General features: G+C 41.4%; 1 protein-coding gene across 1 annotated transcript in view; it reads left to right on the top strand.

Moving 5' to 3' along the window:
- The window catches only part of LOC130404192 (disintegrin and metalloproteinase domain-containing protein 12-like), a 46547-nt gene that overhangs the window by 4018 nt on the left and 17247 nt on the right, over positions 1 to 25282 (top strand). Inside the window, exons 2-3 of the mRNA XM_056608839.1 lie at positions 4947 to 5068; positions 6060 to 6133. Coding sequence (XP_056464814.1) covers positions 4947 to 5068; positions 6060 to 6133 — 196 coding nt within the window. The remainder of the gene's footprint in view (positions 1 to 4946; positions 5069 to 6059; positions 6134 to 25282) is intronic.

Raw genomic sequence — 25282 nt, 5'->3', positions numbered from 1 at the left:
TGAGGCAAGAAACCACACTGCAAAAAAGGCCCTTCTAGAAATAAGCCTAATATTCCCAAATCTAGCCAAATTATCTTGGATTGAGCAAGAAAATCTGTGAATGGGGTAAGAAAGATTTACTAGGCTAGAATTCTTAAAACTAGCAAAAGAAATCTAGCCACTGGAAAATCATAATGAAAATAAAAAAAAACTTTTCAGTCTGCTGTGGATGTAAATCATTGGTAAAAGCATCAGTCTCGACCACAGCCTCCAAGAAGGTGGAGTGATGTCTATATTTGTTTCATTCCCCATCATGTGGTGGATGCCATCAAGGAATCAAGCAAACTCAAAACCAATAAAGGAATTATGATTTGATGAGCTTGTGCAAGGATACCCGCCCCCACCCCTCCCTCCACCTCTCCCTCCGTCCCTCCCTCCCTCCCTCCCTCCCTCCCTCCCTCCCTCCCTCCCCATCTCCACAGCGAGATGTCCCTGAGCATCCGCCCTTTGTAGTAGCTGTCTCATTATCATGATACTGCCTTCCCGAGCAGGGTCGCGACGCATACAAAGAAGTTTACACCGCTGTAACTCACTACACTGACAACAGTGTTTGCAGATTTCACAAAGTATTAATTACGATTATGCGTTCTATTCCTCGTTAGATCTATTGTCGAGTCAGGGTGTTTTAATGGATTTGGCAGCTTTGAAGCTTAACCTAATTTAAGTTTCTGTTTGAAACTTTTTGCCACTTTTTTATGATCAACACAGGCTTTCTTATTCCAGTGTCTTCAACCATCCCAAGGCAACAGTATGCTAACCTATCTCATCTTCAAACTGCTGTATTTATTTTTGAAAGATTGCAACCAGCGGTACTGCACACATTGATTGTCTCCCATGGTCTTGTTCAAAATAGCATCAAGAAATCAAACCGAGTGGATGAGAAAAGTGAAGTAGAAGATAAGTACTTGAAAGCTTACGGCTTGTCTCCTATCATCATGTCTACGTTCAGTGGCATGGCTATTTGTTTAACCTGATATATATTGGGATGTTCAATACTAGGATTCCCTAAATATTATGTTCAACATCTGACGAGTTCTTGAACTGACGCACCCGTGTTCAAGTGCGTCTTTCACGGTTTTCATGAAAGAAGTCAGCTTTTCGTTGTGCAGGTCTCCCATTGGTAAGAATAGCGTTCGAAGACAGTTGGTTCTGTTATTGACCTGGATATCTCCAAGGGAGTAACCAGCCGTATTCCAATGACTGATCATCTTCTGTACAGTGTGGTCTATCATAACTAAGGTTTACCAGCTTCTGGTTGCCAGCTTCAATGTTTGTTACAAACATTGTTATCTAATTTATTTAGATTTTTTTATCCGCCCCAACCGTAAACTGTTTTGGATAACTGTCCAATCACACAAAGATATGTAAATGTGATGACAATGATTCCAGGGACCTCTGGTATTAAATGTAACTGAGTAGGTGCCATAACACCACATATTGCGCTTCATTATTTGATGGGTGCCGCCTCAACAACTCAAAAGACTTATTATGATTATTCATGTTTTTTATTTTTGGTCTATTCTTCTTTTTTTGAGTACCCTCCAGGGAGGGAAACATAGGTTGGCTTAGATCTACTTCATAAGACCACCGTCTTGAAACTCTTCAAAGCCTCTTCACTTTCTGTTGTCTTTTTAAGAGCTCTCTGATTTCTGAGTTAGTAATGTAGGCCCTATGCTAGCGTTAGCGTTCCTTGTGGTATTAGTTCAGTGAGGGTTTTCTTAAGGAATTATTAATTGGATGTATACCCGTGAATCTTAGCTATAGGTGTTTCTGTAGGAACCCTTGTTTCTTGGAGGGAGCCTTTGTTCTGAAAGGAGAAACATTTTAATGTTTGAAATCCTTTAAAGATTAGCTCGAAAAATTTAATTTTTTGGATAGATTAAAATATGGAACCATTGCAAATATGTTGACTTTATGAAATATTGAAAGAAATTGAGAGAGAATTGAGAGAATTTTTATCAATAAAATAATTATGTATTCAAAATCTAAATGTATTGAATATTGCTAAGTAAAAGCCACTTTGTGTTAATCTCAGTACAGTGTTGAAAAGGTGTCTGATAACTGCTGGTGGAATCCACCACCCAAACCAGAATCATAATCTAGACCCCCAGGTGTTCCTTTCCAAGATTTATTTGAAATGTTTTATTTATCACTATCTTTTCTTATTTATGTTATTTCACTTGCAGCATACACACACACACACACACACACACACACACACACACACACACACACACACACACACACACACACACACACACACACACACACACACACACACACACACACACACACACACACACACACACACACAAACTATCAAACATAGATAAATAATGGAAAGGAGTAATCGTGTTAGCCATTACATGCAAACAGTATCTGAGGTACACTAGGATGACCATTCACTTGTGACACTCAGATAAGGACAGTAATATTTTCTGATTTCAAACATTGACTGGGGTGAAGCACATTGACAGGGTTAAGGGTTCGATCTCCAATGTATACAGCCTATCTGTACGTTAATTCACTGTAGGTCGCTGTCGATACATTACTAGATATAAATAACTGCAATGTGTCATGTTGTAGGGAGCATATTATGTGTGTTGTGTGTATTTTCTCACAATAATGAGTCTATTCGAACATCACAGCGACAGAACACGGCTTATTAAGCATTATTTAAGACCCACGGGCACGACGCCCAAAGCAATTGTGCATGAATAATACTACACGAGTGTATAGATGTTTTAGTTACCATGTTTTAATGAAACATTGATATGGGGGATTTTGTGGTGAAACCCGCCCCCACAAATAAATTGCAAGCAAGCCTACTTTTAATTTAGTGTTTACACACATGGATGACGGTTCATTAAACAGCGTTAAGTCAATCCTTGGGGTGTATATCTGAGCATTGGCTTGTGCCCGTGCAAGTGCATTTTCCTGCCAATGTAGATTATCCCGTTAGTGAGTCAGTGGATGGTGGTCCAAACCTGGCATACAATTCCACAATTAAAATGTATATGTGTTAGGGCCACATTCTTCTGGTCTCTTTAAACGTATGTAATGCAATGTAGAATCGCAGCCTACATAGCTAGAGTGGGAACCATTTTCATGACGCCAAGCAGAGTTGAAACGTGTATGTATTCCTTCAACTGATTTCCTCTTACAGTGGATAAGGGAATATGGCCTAGGTTGGTTCACCAATTAAACTACTCCCCAGAAACCAGATGGGAATTAGGCCTACCCCCGCTTTTTTTGGTTCCCAGGATGACTCAAGGCCTGTGAGAATTCAACTGAAAGTCAAGTTTCTTCCTGTTTTCCTGGAAATATTGACTTTTTGGGGAGAGACACAACTACATAAATTTCACCTAATTTGCGTGTCCCCACATTTAACAAGTCAGCTCTCCTTGGCACCAATGATTAATCAACCCCAGCTTGCTTTTGTGTCTCACACATCAAAATGAGTTTGCAAGCAGCAGCCAAATGTTTTTTTTCTTTTTTGGTTTGTGTTTGCTGACAATATGTCTGCCTGGCAGGGCTTTTTATAGTGCTGTCATTTAAAAAATACTTCACAGCTAGTCTGTGGTCTTGGTTCTAGGGCTCCCTGGTTTTTAACATGCACCGCTAAAATCAACATTACTGCTGTAATGCTGTATCCACGTGCTTAGATACCCTGTGAAATAGAGAGGCCACCCCCTTTCATGGCCCTTGTCTGTGTTATGAGCAGTGTTATAAACAGCTGGTAGTCAGGGCCACACAGTAGACTGAAGTTTTTAGACACGTACATTTTAGACTGCTTCTAACATTTGCACTTTTTTGTTGTCTTGTACGACGTTGAAAAGACTTGGATTTCTTGGATGCAGCATAACCTTGAACCACGCAAAGGAGAAATAAAGTTCTCTGATTGATGTAGCGTATCATAAAACCTGCATGCTTGAATATTAACAGAGTTTGTTCCTTACAGTTCATACATTTTATTCTCTTGTGGTGAGAGTGACTAATAGGGGAATTCATATTCTGTGGCGTATGCCTACAAATCATCCAGATGGATGAGATGTATGAGGAAAAGCCAGAAAATGACGGTTACGAAATTGGAAATTCGCGTCTAAGATATTTGTTAGAGAAAAAAAAACTAGCTAACAAACATGATGAGAAGTAGAGGAGGATTTATTTTCTTCTTCTTTTTGTCTCTGAGGCTATTCTAGATTCCTAGCTCCTCATAAAGTGCGCCGGTATGCATAATTGATGTTCTGAAGGACACTGTGTCTCCTCAAAGGCACACAAGTGAGACAGTAACAGTCTACAAACTTTAACAGATGCTCTGCGAGTCCTAGGTGCTGGCCCACTCGCCCTCGGCTGCATCCACTTATTGTCTGGTGCATTATTGGTGTGTGTGAATTATGAATTATGAATTATGAAAGACGTTATTACAGTCTCGTTAAACTGTTCCTCTCACTCCTTGAGTCTAACTGCCTAATCCTACAAGTGTACACTAAGTACACTTTTAACCAAAAGTAGAGTTTATATAAATATTTAACCCGCACACTTTTAAAAAATGTATTATTAATTGTATTTATTTTTCCGGATTTTTTCTTGGCCGGCGAAAGGAACACTTCATTTTGCGCTATCCAAGGTTGGGCTATCACTCATATGTATAGACAGACACATTATGTGGCTTACCGATATAATTGAACAGTGAAGAACTTTGTTTAATTTATTTCCGTAGTTCGATAAAACTCGACTGATCGTGATCATTTAAATATTCAGACTGACTTCATAGATGTCATACCACACGTCGGACAAAAAAAAAAAAAACTCTGACATTTCTGTCTAGCGATTCCTCCCCTGATGGTCATCATAGTTACATTTCTAAAATGAACCTTACCAATTTTGTTTGTCTGTTTTTGCAGGGAATGTTCCTTCCCAAGCTGAGTGGCACGGGGCGAAGACTAAGCCACAGCACTACAGCACTTCAATACCCATGATTCTACAGGGCACCAAGCAAAGACCCCTTGACCACCTCACATCTGGGGTAAATATTCCTTCGGCCAAGCAACCACCTATTTAGCCTCCCGCTTATCTGTTTGCTTTCGGAGCTCAGCCTGCTAGAGCCGAATATTAATGCACGCCTTCCATTCAGACTTATTTTCCTGTTTGCCTGGATTTCCTCTGTGCTAATTCTCTCCCCTGTTCGCGCCGCGTATCCTCTCCCATGTGGTTTTATTTACACACAGGCCTACTCTACCCGTCTTTGTTTTGAAAGGCTTTTGTTTGTTTTAGTGTGAGCATGTGTGCCTTCCAGGCAGGCTGCGCACGTACTGTGAAATCCTTCCTTAAACTTCCCAGCTCTTTCAACAGCTCCGCAAGATCTACAGTGCCAAGAAACTTGGCTTCTCCTAATATTTGGGAGGTTTTTACACACACTCTCACTCATACTCACTGCTCACACAGCCCCTTTTTGTTTTTTAAGATGTATTAGGTATCTGCCTTCCATTCAAACTAATGTGAAGCAAACACGCATTATTATACAAAAACAATCAAAAGCAAAAGCTTTGAGTTTAGATGAAACAAAGATTGTCGAACAGCTTGTTTCATTTAAACATGGGAAGGGAAGGACGGACATATAGTCAGGTTATCCTTGTTATTGGGTCAGTTCAGCTGCCTTTGAACCCAGTTCTGCCTCCACTGATAAGCCTTGGTGCTGGACACTATATAACTGGCATATATTGATTGCAAAAAGAAGCGATGGTGTGCCTCATTATCCCCTTCTTGGTCTTCTTATTTTCAATGTTTGGTGCGAATGTCAGAGAAAAAATTCAAAGTCACGAATGTCAGACACTTTAAGTTAAATAAAGCCTTTGTTTTTCAAAACTGAACACGCCATCAATTCACGTCTAGTCAAACCAACGCTATTGTGCCGTGCCACATCCTGCCTGTGTGCGTCATGCTAAGTCTTCCCACCACCCTACGCACTGGCCGGATGGATGAAACACACGTAAACACGTCTGTCTCGTGTCTTCCAGGACTACCCTGCAAGCCTTCAGCTGCTGGTACAAACGGAAGGGGAACGGCTGATCCTGGAACTGGAGAAAAACCAGTGAGTCTGCCTCTTCCTCCCTTTCAAAGTCATCCTTCTTTTTTTTCCCACCCCAAGTGCACAGTGTATACCACAGGGAAACTCTTGACAATGAAATCCTCACGACAATGCAGGGGTCGACTACCTAATGAATATATAATATGAAATAAAATAAAGTAGAAAAATAGAGCTGCATCAAATATTAATTTCTAATGTTATCTAAAATATTTAGCACTTTTCTTAGTATTATTTTTTTTCAACTCTCACCCTCTCTCTCTCTGTCCCTCTCTCTCTCTCTCTCTCTCTCTCTCTCTCTCTCTCTCTGCTAATTACGAGCTGTGTTAAAACTAGTGGACTGGAGGGACACTGCAGAACATGCTGCCGAAGTAGGGCGTTTTACGAGCCCTGCTCCTTGTGGATGTATTTTTATATTCAAAGGAAGGAGGGACGTCATACCACGCTTTGGTGAAGGAGTTCAGTTCAGTCTCTCTCCTCTTAAGAACGTCTCCATGAGAGGAGTGCTGATGAGAGGGAGGGTGGGGGCGGGGGGGGGGAGGGGGAGGCCGTGATGTCATCCATGTTTCTCTGGGTGTATACTGCTGTTTTCCTTCTCTTCCTCACTGATCATTCGGTCCTCTCCCGGACGGAGGAGCCTAGGGGTTTGTTTATTAACTTTTAGATTTAGTTGCAAGTACTCACACACAAACATGCAGACATACATGAAAAATACAAGCGCACAGGGCTCTCTCTCTCTCTCTCTCTCTCTCTCTCTCTCTCTCTCTCTCTCTCTCTCTCTCTCTCTCTCTCTCTATAAACACGACCACTCATACTTTTCTACATAAGCTAAACCTCAGCACTAGCATAAGAGTCTGCTGGAAAGGCACAGTAGTACGTCTGGGAAAAGGTACAGTTTGCCAGAATAGTATTGCTGAGTCAGGGCTTGGCCTGACCTATCCACAACAGCAAGTGCAAGCATTTTAATTCATGGCTTTGTGGATACAGAGTCTGTCAGTGCGCTGATAGATCTGTTCAAACAGCCAGACCCACAGCGTTGCCAACACCAGAACAAATACTGATTAAAATGTCCCTGTCGTCCACTACCAGATTGGTTTATTCTGCAAAGCCCACGAATGAGCATGTACATCTCAATATACATCTTTTTCACTTTTCACCATGATTCCGCCCATCGATATACATCGTGCCATGAGAAATATCCCCAACACAACCCAATCATGATTGATTGAAACTGATTAATAGCAACGAAACGTTGGTCACAGTGGTTGACAAATGCAGACTCACCAAAGAACTTGGATGTGAATGGATGAAATAAGAAAAACACACTTTGAAAAAGGGACGATGATCATCTTTTAAAGCTTGTGTACTACATTGTGATTGTATATGTGTGTATGTGTATATGTGTATGTGTGTTGGGGGGGGGGGGGGTTGGTTTGTGATGCATGTATCTGTGTGTGTGTGTCTGTGTGTGTGATATGATCACATGTATGCAGTGTTAGTGTGAGCATGTGTGTGTTGGTGAGAGCGTGTGTGTATTTGTGTGTGTGTGTGTGTGTGTGTGTGTGTGTGTGTGTGTGTGTGTGTGTGTGTGTGTGTGTGTGTGTGTGTGTGTGTGTGTGTGTGTGTGTGTGTGTGTGTGTGTGTGTGTGTGTGTGTGTGTGATCCATCACTGCTTCGGTAGCCCGGTAGCGAGTAGCCACTGCCATTCTGACTGGCCTCGCGGTCGCTCCAGATGTGTCCTCTGATATTATGTACCCTTGTAACAGCTGCTCCCTGACCTCTGACCTCTGGTAGAGCAGAGCCCCCCGCCCATCCCCGTCCCCCCTTAGTGACACGCTGGGGTCAGAGGAAAAGAGGGATGAGGAGCTCATGACCTCATTGGACATATCCCAAGCCGTGTGTATGTGTGTGTGTGTGTGTGTGTGTGTGTGTGTGTGTGTGTGTGTGTGTTTGTGTGTGTGTGTGTATGAAGACACGCTTGAGGTTTTTCCTCACTGATTTGCACACATTTGACAAATGAAAAGTGACTCGAAGTTGAGCCTCTCTCTCTCTCTGTCCCTCACGTCCAAGCATGAGGTCATTATGAAACTGTGAGGGGTAAGGCGGAGATGTACCGGTACAGTACTTAACCCCAAACCCCCCCGACAACACTCATCTGAATGGTCCACCTCTGTTATTATAATTATAAATGTCGAGTAATTACATTTGACCTTGCGGATCGACCTTTGAAAGGCTGCCTGATGAGGTCCATACTAAGGTGGAGGCATTAATGGCGCCATTATGGCAGTGGCTCAGTAAAGGTTGCCGGTTCGGTCCCTTGCTCTTTCTAACTGAGAGCCGAGTTGTCCCAGAGTTAGGCACCTCATCCTCCCACCTTCGAATGAGCTGGCGGTGGCTTATGAATGCGTGTATGAATGGGTGAATGTGAGGCAAAAATTGCAAATGTTTTTGATTGTTCTAAAAAGCTGGGCCTGCAGACGTCTGCTGACACGACGCTCGTCTTAACAGCGGTCCCAGACAGAGCAAACGCTGCTAAAGCAATAGAAAGTCTTCCAAGACCTGTCGGACGGACGCAGAACCAACAGCAGAACGCAATTCAATTAGAAAGACTATTTTCTTAGCCGTCGCTGTGTCCCTTTCCTTTGTTGCCATGCCAACAGTGGAGTGGAGGGCAGGCTGACGCAGGATAGAGGGAACGGACATCAGTGGTCAAATTGAGTTTGAATTCGTAGACGGAGCAAGTCAAAACCCCGCTGGGGGTACCAATTTAGTTGGTTTGTGTGTTTGTTTGCCTTGGGGTTGTGTGTTTGTGTACTCAGTGGGGAAAATGTTGAATACTTAACACAGGGATATCCTCTCCAGATGGGCCAGCACATCACTGCACACACAAATTCATCCGTTTCATTCAATGACTTTATAATTAAGTCCTTATTATAACTCAGTAATTAAATCAGAGTAATGTTTCTGATTGAAATGTGCATCCACCCCATGTGCAACCAACCCTAACGCCATCCCTCTGTTCTGAGCTTTTTCACCATAGTTGTTTGCCATACCATTATTCACATTTAATGTATGTCTCCTCTGTGAACCCACATATTGCTTCAAACATGTCTTATTTTCCTATGGCGGTATTTCTTTAGTCAACTCTTCTCTGTACTTCAATTTCAGATACAAATGAAATGTCTCAAACTTCTCATCAGAAGTTGAAAGCATCTCTCTTGCAAGTAATGAGATCACACAGAGTGTAAAGAAAGTGCTTTCTAAATGCATACAGCACATATATTCTTTTAGAAAGCACTTTCTTTACACTCTGCGTACGAGCGTTTTGAACCACATTATTCCCTTGATGCTTCTTTCGCCCAATAATGGAGTGGGAAATAACAAGGAGAGAAACAATGGAACGACTGTTTCACTTTGGGTTTGTCATGCTGTTTTATAAGAGCAGAGGTGTGGTGTGTGAGTGTGAGGGATGGGGGAGAGGGGGGGGAGGGGAGAGATGGGCAGAGATGTAATATTACATTTTTAAAAGCTTGACATTTCATACAGGGAACAGGCAGACTGGGCCAGCGGGGGCGGGTTTGATGTATAGTGGGGAACTCGCTCCATGCTGATTAATGTCTGGTCCATACAGGAGGTTTCTTTACATTACTCTTGATTAAAGACTATGGTAGAAGTGTAACCAAGTCCAGAGAGCGTGTGCGTGTGTGCGTGTGTGTGTGTGCGTGTGTGCGTGCGTGTAATCAAGTAATAACATTTACTTCACTATGAATGTGTTTTTTTAATCTTTTCGCTCTTTAATATTGTTTTAAGGGGTCCGATTTATTTAGTTATCCAATGGGGAAAAGGCTATAAAAGATAATTACAATAGTTTTCACACATGATTCTGACATAGAGAAACATTGTGTTACCACCTCAACGCTATGTTCCACGCAAACATACCACAGGCCACGGGATACAAGGGCTAGCATAGTGCTAGATAGGAAGGACATAATACAGTGACCAAAACAGCAATGGACACAATGAAATATATCACTGCCAGCCCTAGGCTTGTCAAAGGAGTCTGCAGTGAACCTTGGCAGAGTACACCACTGCATCGAACATGTTCCAGTTAACATATGCCTTCGGTGGACACTTATAATACCATGAGTGCATGCAAGTCTTTGCATGGGGGTGGCTGATGTGTGAATTTTCCAGAACCCCCTTAACCGTGTTTTTAAATTCAAGGCTGTATTGCACATTGTGTTCTTCCTTCATGACATCCTAATAGTTATAGGAATATCAAGCAGAACATACCTATAATCAAAATAACAATTCATTACTGTCCATAAGGTAAAATTACCCAGAACAAGCTGGAGTTGACATTGTTCACTAATCAAAGACGTAATAACAATTTATTCCCCAGAACTTGTATTCGTAATTCCACGATAATATTTTTCCAGTTATTGCTGCAGCATTAGAGTGCCATGCATTTGTCCGTATTTGATATAGTTGCAACTTTCTCACCCATCTCAGAAGAAGGCCAAGCTCTCTCGCACTTCTTTGAGGTAATTTCCTTTCATTCTTCCTCTACGGACAGGAAGGGATGGGAAAGCACCCTACACCCACACAAGAAAACACCCCCTCACACACACACACACACACACACACACACACACACACACACACACACACACACACACACACACACACACACACACACACACACACACACACACACACACAAACACCTCTGGCAACATCATGATGTCGCCGAAAAACATCTCCATGGCAACATCCTCAGATGTATATCTCATTAGGAACTCAAGACTGACCCTGACCGAAGAAAAAAGAGAGACTGGTGATGGTGTGATCCCTAGCGCCACACAGTGACGTTGCAGACTGTATATTTAAGCCCCACAAAGAGAGAGAACCCCACCCTGTTTGCGTTAGTCACATTAATTGGATCTGTCAAGCGCGTGAACCTTGTTTTGCTCCCTGTGTCACTCAACTGTTAACGTCGGAGCGAGAAAAAACCCTGTGGCGTGGCGTAGCTTTCCTGTCAGCCTCAGAGGCTAATAGGGTGCCTGTACTTAAAGGGCCCCCCCCCCCCCCCACCCCGACGACCACATCTCTGTGTCACATCAGTGACCTGATGGAGCTGGGCAGGAGGGGTCTGACAGAGGTGTGGGGGGGGGGGGGGGTCGGGGTGTGAGGGCTGATGGAAACCAGGTACCAGCCGACAACCTGTTTTTATTTCCTTCCATTCGACCAAACCTGATAGAACATCTATTACCTCTCTTCTGGATGTGTGTTTGTGTGTGTATATATGTGTGTGTATATATGTTTGTGTGTATATGTGTGTTTGTGTGTGTGTGTGTGTGTGTGTGTGTGTGTGTGTGTGTGTGTGTGTGTGTGTGTGTGTGTGTGTGTGTGTGTGTGTGTGTGTGTGTGTGTGTGTGTGTGTGTGTGTGTGTGTGTGTGTGTGTGTGTGTGTGTGTGCGTTAGTATATGATTATATGTGGTTGATTTTCCATAATATGGTAATTTCCATGAAAGCAAGAGCTCTGAGTAAAATAATGAACGATGAATAATTTCAGAAAGATTAATCAAGTTTTATACTTTAATTGGTGCTGTGTGCATTGTGGCGTTTGAGGATTTCCCAGAATGCCCTTGGGGAGTAGTTTGCCTCAGTCCTGGAGGATGAGAGTGTGTTGAGCTTTTGGAGTTGCTCAGGGAAGTGATTAAAATAACGCTTCTCTGACACAAGACTGATGTCTCTCCTCTCTCTCTTTAATTTAACTCCATTCAATAGAGCTTTATCGGCCTTGAAAAGTAAACATTTAAATTGCAATATTCTCTCTAGTTTCTTTTAATTTCCAGTCATCTTTTGTTACTTTTCTACTCATTCAGGAGTTCCAAGTTCTTGCTCAAATAAACAACATAAACAACAAAGCCAGTTTGGTTGGCCGTGTCAGTAAAACAGTATAAAGGCCGTTGGATAGGAAAATATTCCGGAGATCAATATCTCATATTAACACAGAAACTATCAGGAGGAACATATATTTCCAACCTACCCTCATCGCTGCTTTGCGCTTGTGTGTTTTTGTCTATTTGCATGCATGTGTGTGAATGCATGCACTTCATCTCATCTAATGTGCTTTGGGAATGTTTCTCTGCCACAAATGGGTCACTTATCAAGGCCCCTCACTGGGAGGAGCACTTCAGCCATGGACACGGTCAGCAGGTTTTAAGGGATGGGATTAAGGAGAACGTTCTGCTGAAATAGAACCATGAGGTGATGCATTCTGCAGCAGCGACCCCTGTGCTTCCGGTGGGACGTCACAGAGCCTGGGTTTGGAAACCAAAAACTGTAAGGGGCGGGATTAATAACTTGTTTCTTATACAGTGGCCAGTCTACACAGTGTTTTTGACAGTTACCTTCTGGCCGAGTTTGTGTGTTCTGTAGCCATTACACGCTTAGATTCCTGCCTCCAGCAACATGATTTGTGAAACTACTCATCTCCTAATACATCAACAACATCCATCTCCCAATACATTCAACAGCACCCAACCAGCTCCCAATACAAACAATACCACCTATCAATCCTCCAATAAATTAACAACTCTCACCCATCCACTAATAGATCAACACCACCCATCCCTCCATACATTAACACCACTACCCATCTCCCCATACATTGTCAACACCCATCTCCATACATTCAACACCCCCCATCTCCCAATAACGTTGCAGCCAACCTGCCAACCAGCCATTCTGCCTCTTATGTACATATTCAGTGTTTCGAATCAAAATTGAGATGAAGTATTCTATATTCTTCACTTTAGTTACTGCTCAAATCACACACATTATATTATATTAATATCATAAAATAAATATAAATAAATATATTCAGGGGCTGTTGAGAGGGTGTTATTGTTTGATGGAAGGGTAATGTTGCATAATTTTCATATTTCTTTGATTTACCTCCTGCATCAGCAGATAATACATTCTGGTTTCTCGAGAGTCTGAGTGAGAATCCATCAATCTCCTTCAACATCAATCCTCCCAGACCCCTCTCTAAACAGTGCTATGCCAATGTCAACTTTTACGTTTCTCATGATGCTTTCTTATCCTACCGTCTTCTCCCGACACCACAAGGCAACCAATCACTGGATCATTTGTCATCCCGTTATGTTTCTCCTCATCTATGATCCAAAGAACGGACTCACGCACCGAAACTGAGATTGAATGAAAACGAGAATCTTGTAGACAGAAAACCACTCTCTGTCTGCAAGGTCATCAACACATTGTTTTGTCTGTGTTTCATCACTTTTGTGGCTTTACCGATGTTTCTCTGGCATCTGAAGGGGATGCCGGTTCAAACGCCAGGGGATCCTCTTGCTAAGTGCAAAGGGATCCATGAGAAATACAACTCTTAAGTTATAACTCATTGGTCCCGACCTTTTATTGGCCTGTGTCACCTCATGTTTAGATCTGAACGAGCTGGTTCTGGCCAGCCCTGGTGGGTAAATGTGTGTCTGCATCAAGAGGCAGCCATGACCGCCTGCACGTGAAGCCCTGGTGGAGGGACTAAGAGGTAGTTCCTCTAACGGCCTACAGGTGGCTTGCAGTGGTTGGGCGCAAAAAGGCCAGTCAACATTCTAAGCCAGCGGGGAAAATGTGACCTCATTCTCACAATAAAAAGCCAAAACATTGTTTCATTGTTTGGTTTGAATCTCAGTGTTAGTTCATTTCCATATGTATTTTTAGAGGCCCTGTTTTGACAGGGATATTTCATTAAAAATGTGTTCAGGATTGAATATTAATGATTTTGGACCCATGTTTTTATGTGGCCTTTCAATTCTTACAATAATGTGCAGAATATGTATAGTTGCAAAGATCTCAAGCAATGGCGCCATTCATAGAACGCAAATCTACAACCTCTAAACGTTGATGTCACAGAGGCTACATCCCTATTTAACCGTCTATGTTATGAATTGATGAATGGGCAACACAAACTATTATTACAAATTACTATGTATTCATTAAGCAGACCGTTCTATCCAAATCAAGCCATGTTTGAATTCATTCTGGTTTCACAAAGGGCACATGTTGACATGTATGTACTCAAACAAACACACACACACACACACACACACACACACACACACACACACACACACACACACACACACACACACACACACACACACACACACACACACACACATATATATACACACACAATTGCAATAGGAAGTGTGCTTCCACAACCAACCAGCTGTGTTAAGGAAAACAGACAGCAGACAGGAAGTGCATCACATGACCTAAATGATAGAAGGGGCTTTCTTGCTGCGCTGTTATTGTGAAGACTCAGGGTCATCAGCACAATTAACAGTGCAGGTTCCATGTATAAACAGAGAGGACTCTGGGAACTTTTCGACAGGAAGTCAATAGGACAGCTGATAAATCAGTTTGGAAGAAAAAAACTGTTCTGTTGATAAGCCGATAGGACAAAGATCTTCCCTTCATACACATGTAAACAGGATATGCAAAAATAGTAATTATTTACAGGGAATATTTTTTGGGGTCACCTTGAAAAGTCAAGAGTTTTGTTATTTCTAGTAATTGCTTTCTCTGTTAAAATTCAGATTTGCCAATTACAAGCCCTTGCACCTCGACAGCTTAAATGTCACTTGGTTTGCTTTTCACTTTGGTCTTTCCTGCACCCTGCTTCCTGTATGTTACTTTTGTTTTTGTTTTGTTTGTTGCTTTTAATCCCTTATTGAAGTGGTGGACGTATGTACATAGAGGAGGAAGTTGTGAAACAGGGTTTGTGTTTATGACAATATCCACGTGTTTTGCGTGTGTGTGACTGTGGCGGGCCTTCGCATGGCGTAAAACCATTTGTGGGAGGATAACCAGGTTGAAAAACAAAATTAATGTTTGGCATCAAAACAACCAGCCAATAGCCTATTTCTCCCTCTCTGAACATAAAATTTGCAGTTATTTTGCTGCCTCAGCACAGCATCAACAACCCACCCATCAAACCCACTCTTTTGTTCCAATATGCCAATTAAGAGATTCACCCCTCAGCATATTGCCAAGGTAATAGAATGTCAGAGGAAGATAGACGGAAGGCCATTATGTCATTAGAGAATCCGTGAAGTCAAATTTATTTTGGCTGGCCAAGACCGAAGAATTTATTCTCAGACAAACTTTTACTACTCTTTGACGGATCATCAACTGTCAGTTAGTTTAGAGGTGGGGGTGGGGTCTCTATGGGGACAAGAAATCCGATCAGATTGCTTCAAAATAAAAATCAAGGCTACTTTCAATTTCTGACCAATCACACACAATGTTTCGGGTTGCTCTATTTTTAGTTCTGCATTCTGTTTCTCAGCCTAGCATTTAGAACGCATTTCTCTTGAGTTTCAAATGTTATCCACAAAGAGTTGAGAATGTTTCACCACCTAACTTTATATCGGTATGGTAGACAGGAGAGTCTGTATTTCATGATATATACTGTATAAATATCCTCACACCACAAGTGGTCTCTCTTCTGTGTTGCATGTTTTTTTTCAGAAAATATCATTTTTAATAAAGAAAAGTATGATTTGATATTAAAAAACGTATTTGATTAAAGTGGATCCAACCAAGCCACCAAGAAGTCGGAAATGCGATGGCATTAAGGGTTTATTTGAAGCTGCTTATTAAATCGAGTTGGCAGGGAGAAATAGAAAATCAATAAGGTTCTGTTATCAATTTATCACAGTAGTTTAACTGAGGCTAGATGTTCAGAGAGAGAGGCAACATTGGAGAAAAGGGTATTTCCATATTAATTATGTTTCTAATACTATGCACCCTAAAGGCAGAGGAGCATAGCTGAACAGTGAGCCCGCCTGGGGGAGCCAAGTGGAGATACATTGGGCCAACAGAAACTAAACGTTCTCCATTTATTTTCGTCTTTTGTTTTGATTCCAATGAATAATATCAAACCAGAATTCCTTCCAGATCTGCAGTTCCACATTATTATGAAATGAAAATGTGAAACTAAAAATGAAAACTGATGCTAGAGAGATGTCAGAGACCTCATGTCTCCTCGGTTATGAGAACACGTTTGAGGCAACTTCCAATAAAGTATTGACCCGCAGCCTGCAGGCTTTTTGGATGCATTCATACCTTCGGAGGAAGCATTTATATAACAATTCTATCTGTCCTCCTATTCTTTTCATCTAGTAAGAAAATGTATTTTCTATATTGGTTTTATGTTTTTGATCTTTATGCAAGTTCCTGAAAACTCATTCCTTTGCATGTGTAGAACACAGAAAGCCTTTAGCATTCAGCTTTAAGTTGTGTCTCCATGCACTCCAAGCAGAGATGGGCAGTATTTCTAATACATGCATTTAAAATACGTATTTCAAATACAAAATACTATTTTGTAATTTGTATTTTATTGAGATGATGAAAATGCCTTCGTATTTTGTATCAAAATACTTCAGTGTTGTGTATTTTTGTATTTTCAAAATACTGTAAAATACTTTCTGTCAAACACTGTGATGACATCTATCTATCTATCGATAGAGCACGTAATCTCTTTGTCTCTGTCTGTCTGTGGCCAAAATACTGGTTGATTACACCTTGTGCGACATGTTGGAACTCTCATGTGTTATGACAGCCTTCATCAGCTCTGCAGCAACCGCGAGACACTACCTGATCTCATGAAAAAGTTAAACCTGCCATTATTTAAGGATGCAGAGATGGAGTAATAATAATAATAATAATAATAATAAATGAAATTTATATAGCACTTAATATGGTACTCTAAGACACTTTGTACATCGAAGAATATACCAAAGTCCTGAAACCCCTTGCGCAGGCAATTGATCCATTGCAGAGCCATTAGCTATTACGCAGAATTAATTCCGACCTTATTTGAAGTAGAGGCAAAGCTTGAAGCTCTGCATGCCAACAGCCTCCGTTTCTGCTCTCACCTTCTGCATGCCATAGTTGATGGTTTCCAGCGCAGATTTGGTGCCTTTCTAGAACTTCGACCAGAAGTGAATGAAGCGACCCTGGCGAGTGTGACCCATCCGTACTTCAAGATGCCTCCACAAATGTCAAGTAAAAAACAAAGAATCCAAGAACTAATGCTTCAGGCTGCCACACTGTAAAAACGAAAACTCAAAATTGTTGGTCTCATTATGATTTCTGAGTCTCTTTATTAGCAAGACACACGGGTTTAAGTCAGACTCTGTCTGAGGCTGGGCCAACTACGGTGCGCATGCGCATTTCGACACTACCCCCCGGGGAGTCTGGGTATTCGTGATGCCGGTTGGGAAAAAGGGGTTTATTGCCTTTTGTCAATTTGTTTCTGTTAGGTTAAGTTGGGTTAACGGGTTTGGGGTCTTTATTGTTTGTGTGTTGTTTATTGTGCGTAGTGTTGCCGCCACCGTTACCGAGACTTGCATGTCCGTTGGTTGGTTGTGCGGTGCGCTGTGTGCTGCGGATGTGTGTTAAATAATGGCAGCTCTCGGGATCGTGCGGTGTATGAGGCACGAGAGTTGCGTCACCGTTTAACCTGGGCTCCCGTCTCGTGCAGAACAAGTTTGACCATAATGTCAAACTTGTTCTGCTCTTTGGTTTGCTGCATTTAGACAGCGATTCTCTGCTGCTGAACTCGCTACATGTTGCTTGTTCTATTGCTGTCTGGCATTCAGAAATGTAAAATGGAAGTTTCAAATTATTAATTTTAATAAAGTGAACTTAAAACTTGTTTTGCATTCTTTGAATTTTTTTTTTTTTTAATAATATTAACCTTAATTTGAAATATTAAGTTAACACCCCTGAATTTTTTTAGTGAGTTTGTAAAATATAAAAATCTTAGTTGGTATAACTAACTTTCAAGTTTGTCTAAAGAAGAAAATCACGTTTTTGATGGGCTCAAAACTCAAAAATTGATTGCAGTAAGTTGCCTTGCAATTTTGAGTTTGCCCAACTTTTTATTTTTTACAGTGCACAGATCTTGGGCTTGTTACTGAGAGTAAGGCTTTAAACGCAACTGCTATGGTAGAGGAAGAGGATGACTTCTTTATCTTAACAGAAGACGTGGACGTTTTCCAGAAGCCAACTCACAGCAAGACTGAGCTAGAGTCACTGCTTTAGAGGACCAAAGGAAGTACTCGCCATCCTTGGACCAGTACCCCCTCATCAAAAACATTGTTGTGAGGTTCAATACCATCATTCCGTCTTCTGCTCCAGTAGAGCGTTTATTTTCCTTTGCTGGACTGATTAACAGGCCCCATGGGCGTTGTCTGAATGCAACACTATTTGTGCTTAAAGGCATCAACTGAGGAGACACCACTAGCCAAGGTGGTTAAGGTTGCACATACTCCTTTGCTCACACAAGGACAGCGCAAGGACTTGAGTTCACAAGCTTTGATAGCGCACTTGAGTTTGCTATTTTCCTTTCTTTTTTCACAGTTTTTTTCTCGTCTTTAAATTTGTCTATGTTCTCTGACCTGTGAAATATTTCAGTGCTATGGTGACTTGACAAGATAATTTCCTACCTCAAATAAGGACATTTCCAACCTCTTGCACATTTCAAATAAGAAATGATTGATAATGGTATTAATGTGACAACCAGATTGTTTTATTTTTTACATTTTTGCATTAACATTGATAGAGGTTGTGCACACAACAGTTTCAGGTGTATGCAAAATTATTCAACTGTAATGCAACCCACCATCAATTTGGTAGTGATGGGATTAAATAACTGAAAAGGTTAAAATGCTGCCTAATTTTAATTTTTAAATAAATCATGCATTTGTATTGTTTGTCTTCTGAGTTATTGTCACTGATTCATAGTTGGCAATCTATTACACCAAGAGGATAAATAAGGAAGGGTTCGTTGAGTTACCGAACATTTCTCATGGCAGAGGTTTATATTGGGATGTCTAACATGAGGGGTCAGCAGCATATCTAATCTGTTGACTGTTGATTATGGAAGGAGTCTCTTGCTTTCAGATGTTTTTCCAGGTAGTGTACAAGTGAAGGGATAGATGAAAAAGGCTATTAGAAAAAGGTTGGTTAAAAAACTGCCTTGGGGAAAGAAGTATTTGGTAGTATTTTGAAGATACAATAATTTTTTTGAATGCTGTATTTTGTAGCTTATTTTGATACATTTTTAAGGTTGGTTTTTGGTATTTTATTTGGAAATACATTTTGATGTATTTGTGCCCAACCCTGACTCCATGCATGCAGTGCTTACAACAATAGCGAACGAAGTGGCCACTAGCAAAGACAGAGACAAGCAGCAACAGAGCTTCCACCTTGTTTTTCCCCACAGCGACAAACACGCTCATCGGATTTACAGATTATGTACAAATACTTCACCACCTCTGTGAAGAGACGATGCTCTAAGCTTGACTGAGAAGGGCATGATACACTATTTGTTCCGTCGACAGACTGAGAAGGATATTTCGGACCTTGAAATATCCGTCTGTCTCTTCAGAGGAAAGGATAGGCAGGAAGGATAGTCTGGACTGGAGTGATGCACCTATCGACATTGCGGACTGGGTTAATTTCCGGTTTGGCATGAAATGCTCAGCCGAGTAAGCCTAAACGATGCCTGCTCGTTAATGGCACACTTAATTAGATAAAAAGTTGATGATGAAATAGTATATGTGAAAATGCATGAATTTCGTCTCAATTCATTTGTCGTACACACTAACCACCCTAGAACACTACACAGCAGGGCACTAGCTTGAAGTTGCACACGTGCTAGTTTGCCCCCTGATTCCCATCAGCCAGGAGGCAACACGCGGGCATACGGAGCGCCCTGTCCACGGGGAAATATAGAACATCCTTTTGCCCCAAGCTGAAGAGATACCTGGAGCTAAAACAATGTGATGGATCGCTAGTCAACCCAATGGAGAGAGGGAAAGGTGTGTTCTCCATGGACGGTACGTTACCAGGAAATTAGCCATTAGCCCTCGGTGAACTTCAATTTCAAACAGAAAAAATATACAACCTTTTTTCTCCACTGCGGTTTCCTGACCCTTGGCATGATGGCGACGTCTGCGACATCTGTTCTGAGTTGTGTAATGGCCCTCCCACTACAGTCATGCTAACGTTGTCCAGCATTTCGCTGCAGTCCTCATCCATCATGTTGACTTTCCCTTTGTGTTTCTGTCTCTGTATTCTGTTTCAGCTCCACTGCGGCTCTCCTGCATAACTATGGTATTAGCTGAATAGTGTGGTTCAATAAAGGGCTCCGCATGGATAGACTAAAACTTGTATGTAAAATCGTATAGGCCTACAACAGTATTTATATTATGCAAAAGTTGAAAGTAACTGTGCCATTAAATATGGTTATTCATCAAACCCCTGCTCAGCAGACGAAGATGCACATCACCAAACCACAAGACCCTGTTTGAAAAGTAATTTAACGTAGATCTTCATCAAAACTTCAAACAAAACGACAAACAGATAATCATTTAATGATGTGATCTATGGTGTATTTATGGAGGAGCCAGAAGAAGCATATGGCTGACTGCGCCTTATTGTCGATAAGGCCTCCAGGAACGGCTAGCATTTACCTTCCACCCTTCCCCTGTTCCCCACATTGTTCCTGAGCCCGCTGATGTGAGCTCACTCACGATTCACTAATCACACGCTCATTTACCAAATAAAACAACACATTTAAGAAATATTCTGTCTCCAACACTAGCATCTATTTTGCAAAAACAAATTGGCTCCGCTGGGGGGAAAAGGCATTTAATGGAATGGGTCTGAATCAAGGGGGAGACAGTGGAAGTTTACCCCCATAGGTTTCTAATGTGATTTATACCAGCAGTCAATAGAGGCCTGCGCAGCACATGGAGGTATTGTAGAAAGGCTTGTTTTTTCCTCTCGGGCTCTCTTAAAATCGGCCAACTTGTACCTTTAAACCATCCGAGGGGCGAGATGACTTCATGCTCTTACAGTAATGAGGAAAAATGTGTGAAGTGAGGGAATCATTTTCCGTTTTTGCATATTCAACGGGCACATGCAGGCCAGCTCTATAAAAAATAAAGATAATTCATCTGGAGCTTTGCTGAACCTAAGTGGCCCAAGGCGCTTTATTAAATGTGGAAGTACAAAATGTTATATTATGACAGTAGACATTGTTTGATTGCACATCAATCATTTTTTCTTTCTTTTTTTTTTACCAAAAAGTGAATAATGGTTCAAATATTTCCAGTTCATGCGTACAGTTTCTAAGTAATTTAGCTGACACTTTTTCCCTCAATGACTTGTATCTCATACAGACACAGGTCATTAAGGAGTAGGTAGGAGTTAAAGGTAAGCTTTCTCAAGGGAGCCTACAGGTTAGCCTGCGGACATTGGGGATTGAACCCAATACCTTTGTTCTAGTACCAGTACCTTTGGTCCGACTCCGGGAGTTGCCTTGCCTCACGACACTATCCTGACCTGGTTAGGTAATAAAAGTTTTTTCGATGCTCTTGAAAGGTTCTGCAGGTACGATTTAAGAGCTATTATTTGAGTGTAATTTGTAAGAAATACCATAGCTGTCAGCTATGATTGAAATGCTCTATGAGAACATCTGTTCTGGTTGACTGCGCCTTCCTCTGTATGGGCAAATTTAGAGTTAAGACCAAGCAATCATTGCATCTCTTCTCTGATGATTCAGAAAATCCATCTCTCCTGATCACAAATGCAACACTACTCAATACCGGAGAAAAATGGGATGGAGGGAGCCGAAAGGGAGGGCATTTTTTCGTTTAATCGTGCTCTCTTTTGCGCTCTCTCTCTCTCTCTGAAATCGTAGTCAGTGAGACATCATGGCAATGTTTCATCCAGGTAGAGAGTAGGGTTCAGAGGTGCAGAACAACAGCTGAGTGAATCATTGTCCTTAATCATCGGACTGAATCGTTGTGTGTTCATGTGCGTAGGCGTTCTTCCACATCAAGTCAACCAGGCTTTGGCAGTGGCCCTTCACCAGCCAGTAGTTAAGCTATTTCCGTTTCAGTATAATTGACTTTGATAGATGCAGATCATTAAGGAGCTGGTAGTATTAAGACATCTTGCTCAGGGAACCGACATGTAGAACATTGGAGTTCAAACCGAAACCAGGGAGCTTTTGTATGAGAATCCAACGCCTTAAGCCCTAACCCTTCTTTCCCATTCCTGCATGGACTGTGGGATTGGGTGTATTATCTGTCATTATGTGTCACTGATGGCTTTTTGTATGGATTTGTCTGTGTTGTGTATCTAGACTATGTTTTTGATTGAACTTTACTGTTTCTGCAGACCTGAGTTCTGGCAATTAGTTTTATTAAATTATACGCCCTATCATATAAAAGATAAGAAACTCATAAATGCACACGATGGTATGACCGATCGCTGATTGATACTAAACACTAATATATATGCCCTTCCGGTGAGAGCGAAGGAGGGGAGAACATCACTTTGGTTTTGATGAGTCAGGAGGACTGAAAGAAGGCTCTCGGCCCTTCTTTTCCAAAGAGCCTTGTTGTGTGTTTCTTTCTACTCCCGTTGTGGAGCTCAATGCTAACTAGCCTTGGGCATCCCATGACACATGATGCGCGGTGAGGCGTGGGTTTGTGTTGTGCGATAGGTGATGAAAAACCCTCCACGCTACCCAGAGGAGCAGAGGGGGGGTAGAGAGGGCGTGCATGGATTCATAGTTGTTAGGTCCTGCTCATGAATTTGGATGGTAGGGACGATGCGTTGTTGTCGTTAAGGGCCATGTCGACAGTATACAACAAGGTGTGAGGGTGCAAGGTCTTCTTACGCAGTGTTGCTGTTGTAGCCTGGGTGTGCAATGCCATGTCCTGTCAAAGAGATACATATGGTTCTTCTTTATTAATACTTGATTTATGAAAGCATCATCAAAACACATCCTTTTTCAAATGTGGCTTTAACATATGTCACTTTCCTCCCCTCTCTGTCCTTCTTATTTGCCTATTCCCTTGCATGCAATTATTTTGTATTTTTCTTCTTATTTGGCCTTTGGGAAGTGTCTTTGAGTGTTAAAAAAAAGCAATATAAATGAAATGCTTTGTTATTAATAATATTTTGTGGATTTGTGTGGAAGTGTTATGCCCTAGCTCAATATTTCTGTTCCAAGTCAGAAGATTTGATTTGGGTTTGTTTCCCTGAGGTTAGAAACGTATTACAAAATACATTTATCAGTGTTATCTGTTTCTTCTTAATTAAATCCACAAAGAGCGATTTTCAAAACGTCGGATCTCTGAAATTGCTTTTAATTGAGACTTGGGTGACACGATAATATATCAAATTCTTATTTTCCTCGCTAAAGTTTAAAAAGCCATTTGTTTCACAGGCACACTGATTCGATCACTGCCTTGTGAAATGCATTAAAATGTCTCTCTTTATTTGTCTTAGATCGTGTTCACTTTTGATACAGCACTCCTCTTGTTTCAGCAGTCTGTTACCCATTTGTTCAAAACTGATTTCTTAATCAGATTCCGCCTTTTATTCTGGAGAAATATACTTTATCTAAAAATCACTGACTCGGCATACGCTGAGGTTTATGATGTTTGACCTAGACTGCACTTCGTATCTTGAGATGTAACGATTGTGCACTAATGTTAAAAGAAAGACGTTTTTCAGAAACTTGGCTGTGAAGCACTTAATTCAATCCAATATTTTGATCGTTCTCAACCTCACCCTCTGGCTTTGGAGAATAGGTGTTAAATAACTAAATGTGAATGTACACATTGGATGTTCAGATACATATGAGTATCACCCTTACATGATTTAATAGAGAGAGTGTCAGATTACAAGTTGGGGTTAGTAAAGTTCCCCACAGGAGAAAGATCCTGCATAAATGATGAATCATTATCTCTGGGGATTTTTGCTTTCTCTTGCTCTTCTCTCTCTCTCTTTCTCTCTCTCTCTCTCTCTCTCTCTCTCTCTCTCTCTCTCTCTCTCTCTCTCTCTCTCTCTCTCTCTCTCTCTTCTTCTGTATCTTCCACTGTACACTTCAGTGCTCCTACAGAGTCCTGGATCCGCCAAGGTGACACGCAGCCCAATGTAAATCAATTACAACCGCCGCCGTACCAGGATATAGAATTAGAGCTGTCAGCCACTGCTCTCCTCTGTCTCCTATGCTCTATATATATCTTATTCGCTCTCTTTCGCTCTCCAGCCACCATATCCCTCTGTTCCCATTCTCTAATCTCTGTATTTCTATGGTTGTCTTTCACTCTTTTCCCCTCTATCTCTCTTATTCCCTCTCTTTCTCTTTTTTTGCCCTCCATTTATTTGTTTTGCTCTCTCTCTCTCTCTCTCTCTCTCTCTCTCTCTCTCTCTCTCTCTCTCTCTCTCTCTCTCTCTCTCTCTCGCTCTCACTGTCTCTCTCACTCTCTCTCTCACTCTCACTCTCACTCTCACTCTCACTCTCACTCTCTCTGTCTCTGTCTCTCTCTCTGTATCACTTCAACTCTCAGTCTCAATTTTCCTCCTCTCTCTCGCTCCCCATCCCTGACAGAAGGATCCTTCTCTGGTAGATATGAGCCAGAGGAGGGCAGGGATTCGATTAGTGTGGAGAAAGAGGAGCTTGATAAAACACACTATTTAGCCGTGATCAAACGTGGCCGGGATAATGGAGAGGAAGAGACACGTCTTTCTCCGCACTGGATCCACACTCCAGGGAATGTTATAATGAATTATGTTACAGCCACAGCTCTTAGAATTATGTGTATATATATATTTATATGTACAAATATATAAATAATATAGAGTGAGCTCTTAGAATATAAATAAATGCAACTACATTTTATACAACGTGCTGCCTGGGGAAAGATTGAATTTGTCTGCGAATCAACAAATCGTGTAAAGAGTGTTTACACCGTTATGCATAACTGTTTTAAATTTATCCATGATGCGTGTCTGTTGTCGTTTGTTCTAAATTCACCGAGCACTCTAGCGATGCTCTGCCTCTTTTCCAATCAACACATTTATCTGTCTTTGTTAGGGGATTGGAACTGACCATAGTAAACCCACTTGATCATTCAACCAAGGGCAGTAGATATAAATAGCCAGTGATTTTGTATGCGTGTATGTGTGTGTCTTTTTCTGAGTTTTTGGGTAACAGCACAAGATACTGAGTGAATTTTCAAATG

The sequence above is a fragment of the Gadus chalcogrammus genome, chromosome 15 (genome assembly GCF_026213295.1).
Source record: "Gadus chalcogrammus isolate NIFS_2021 chromosome 15, NIFS_Gcha_1.0, whole genome shotgun sequence".
NCBI lineage: Eukaryota > Metazoa > Chordata > Actinopteri > Gadiformes > Gadidae > Gadus > Gadus chalcogrammus.
This window is presented reverse-complemented; position numbering and strand designations above follow the sequence as displayed.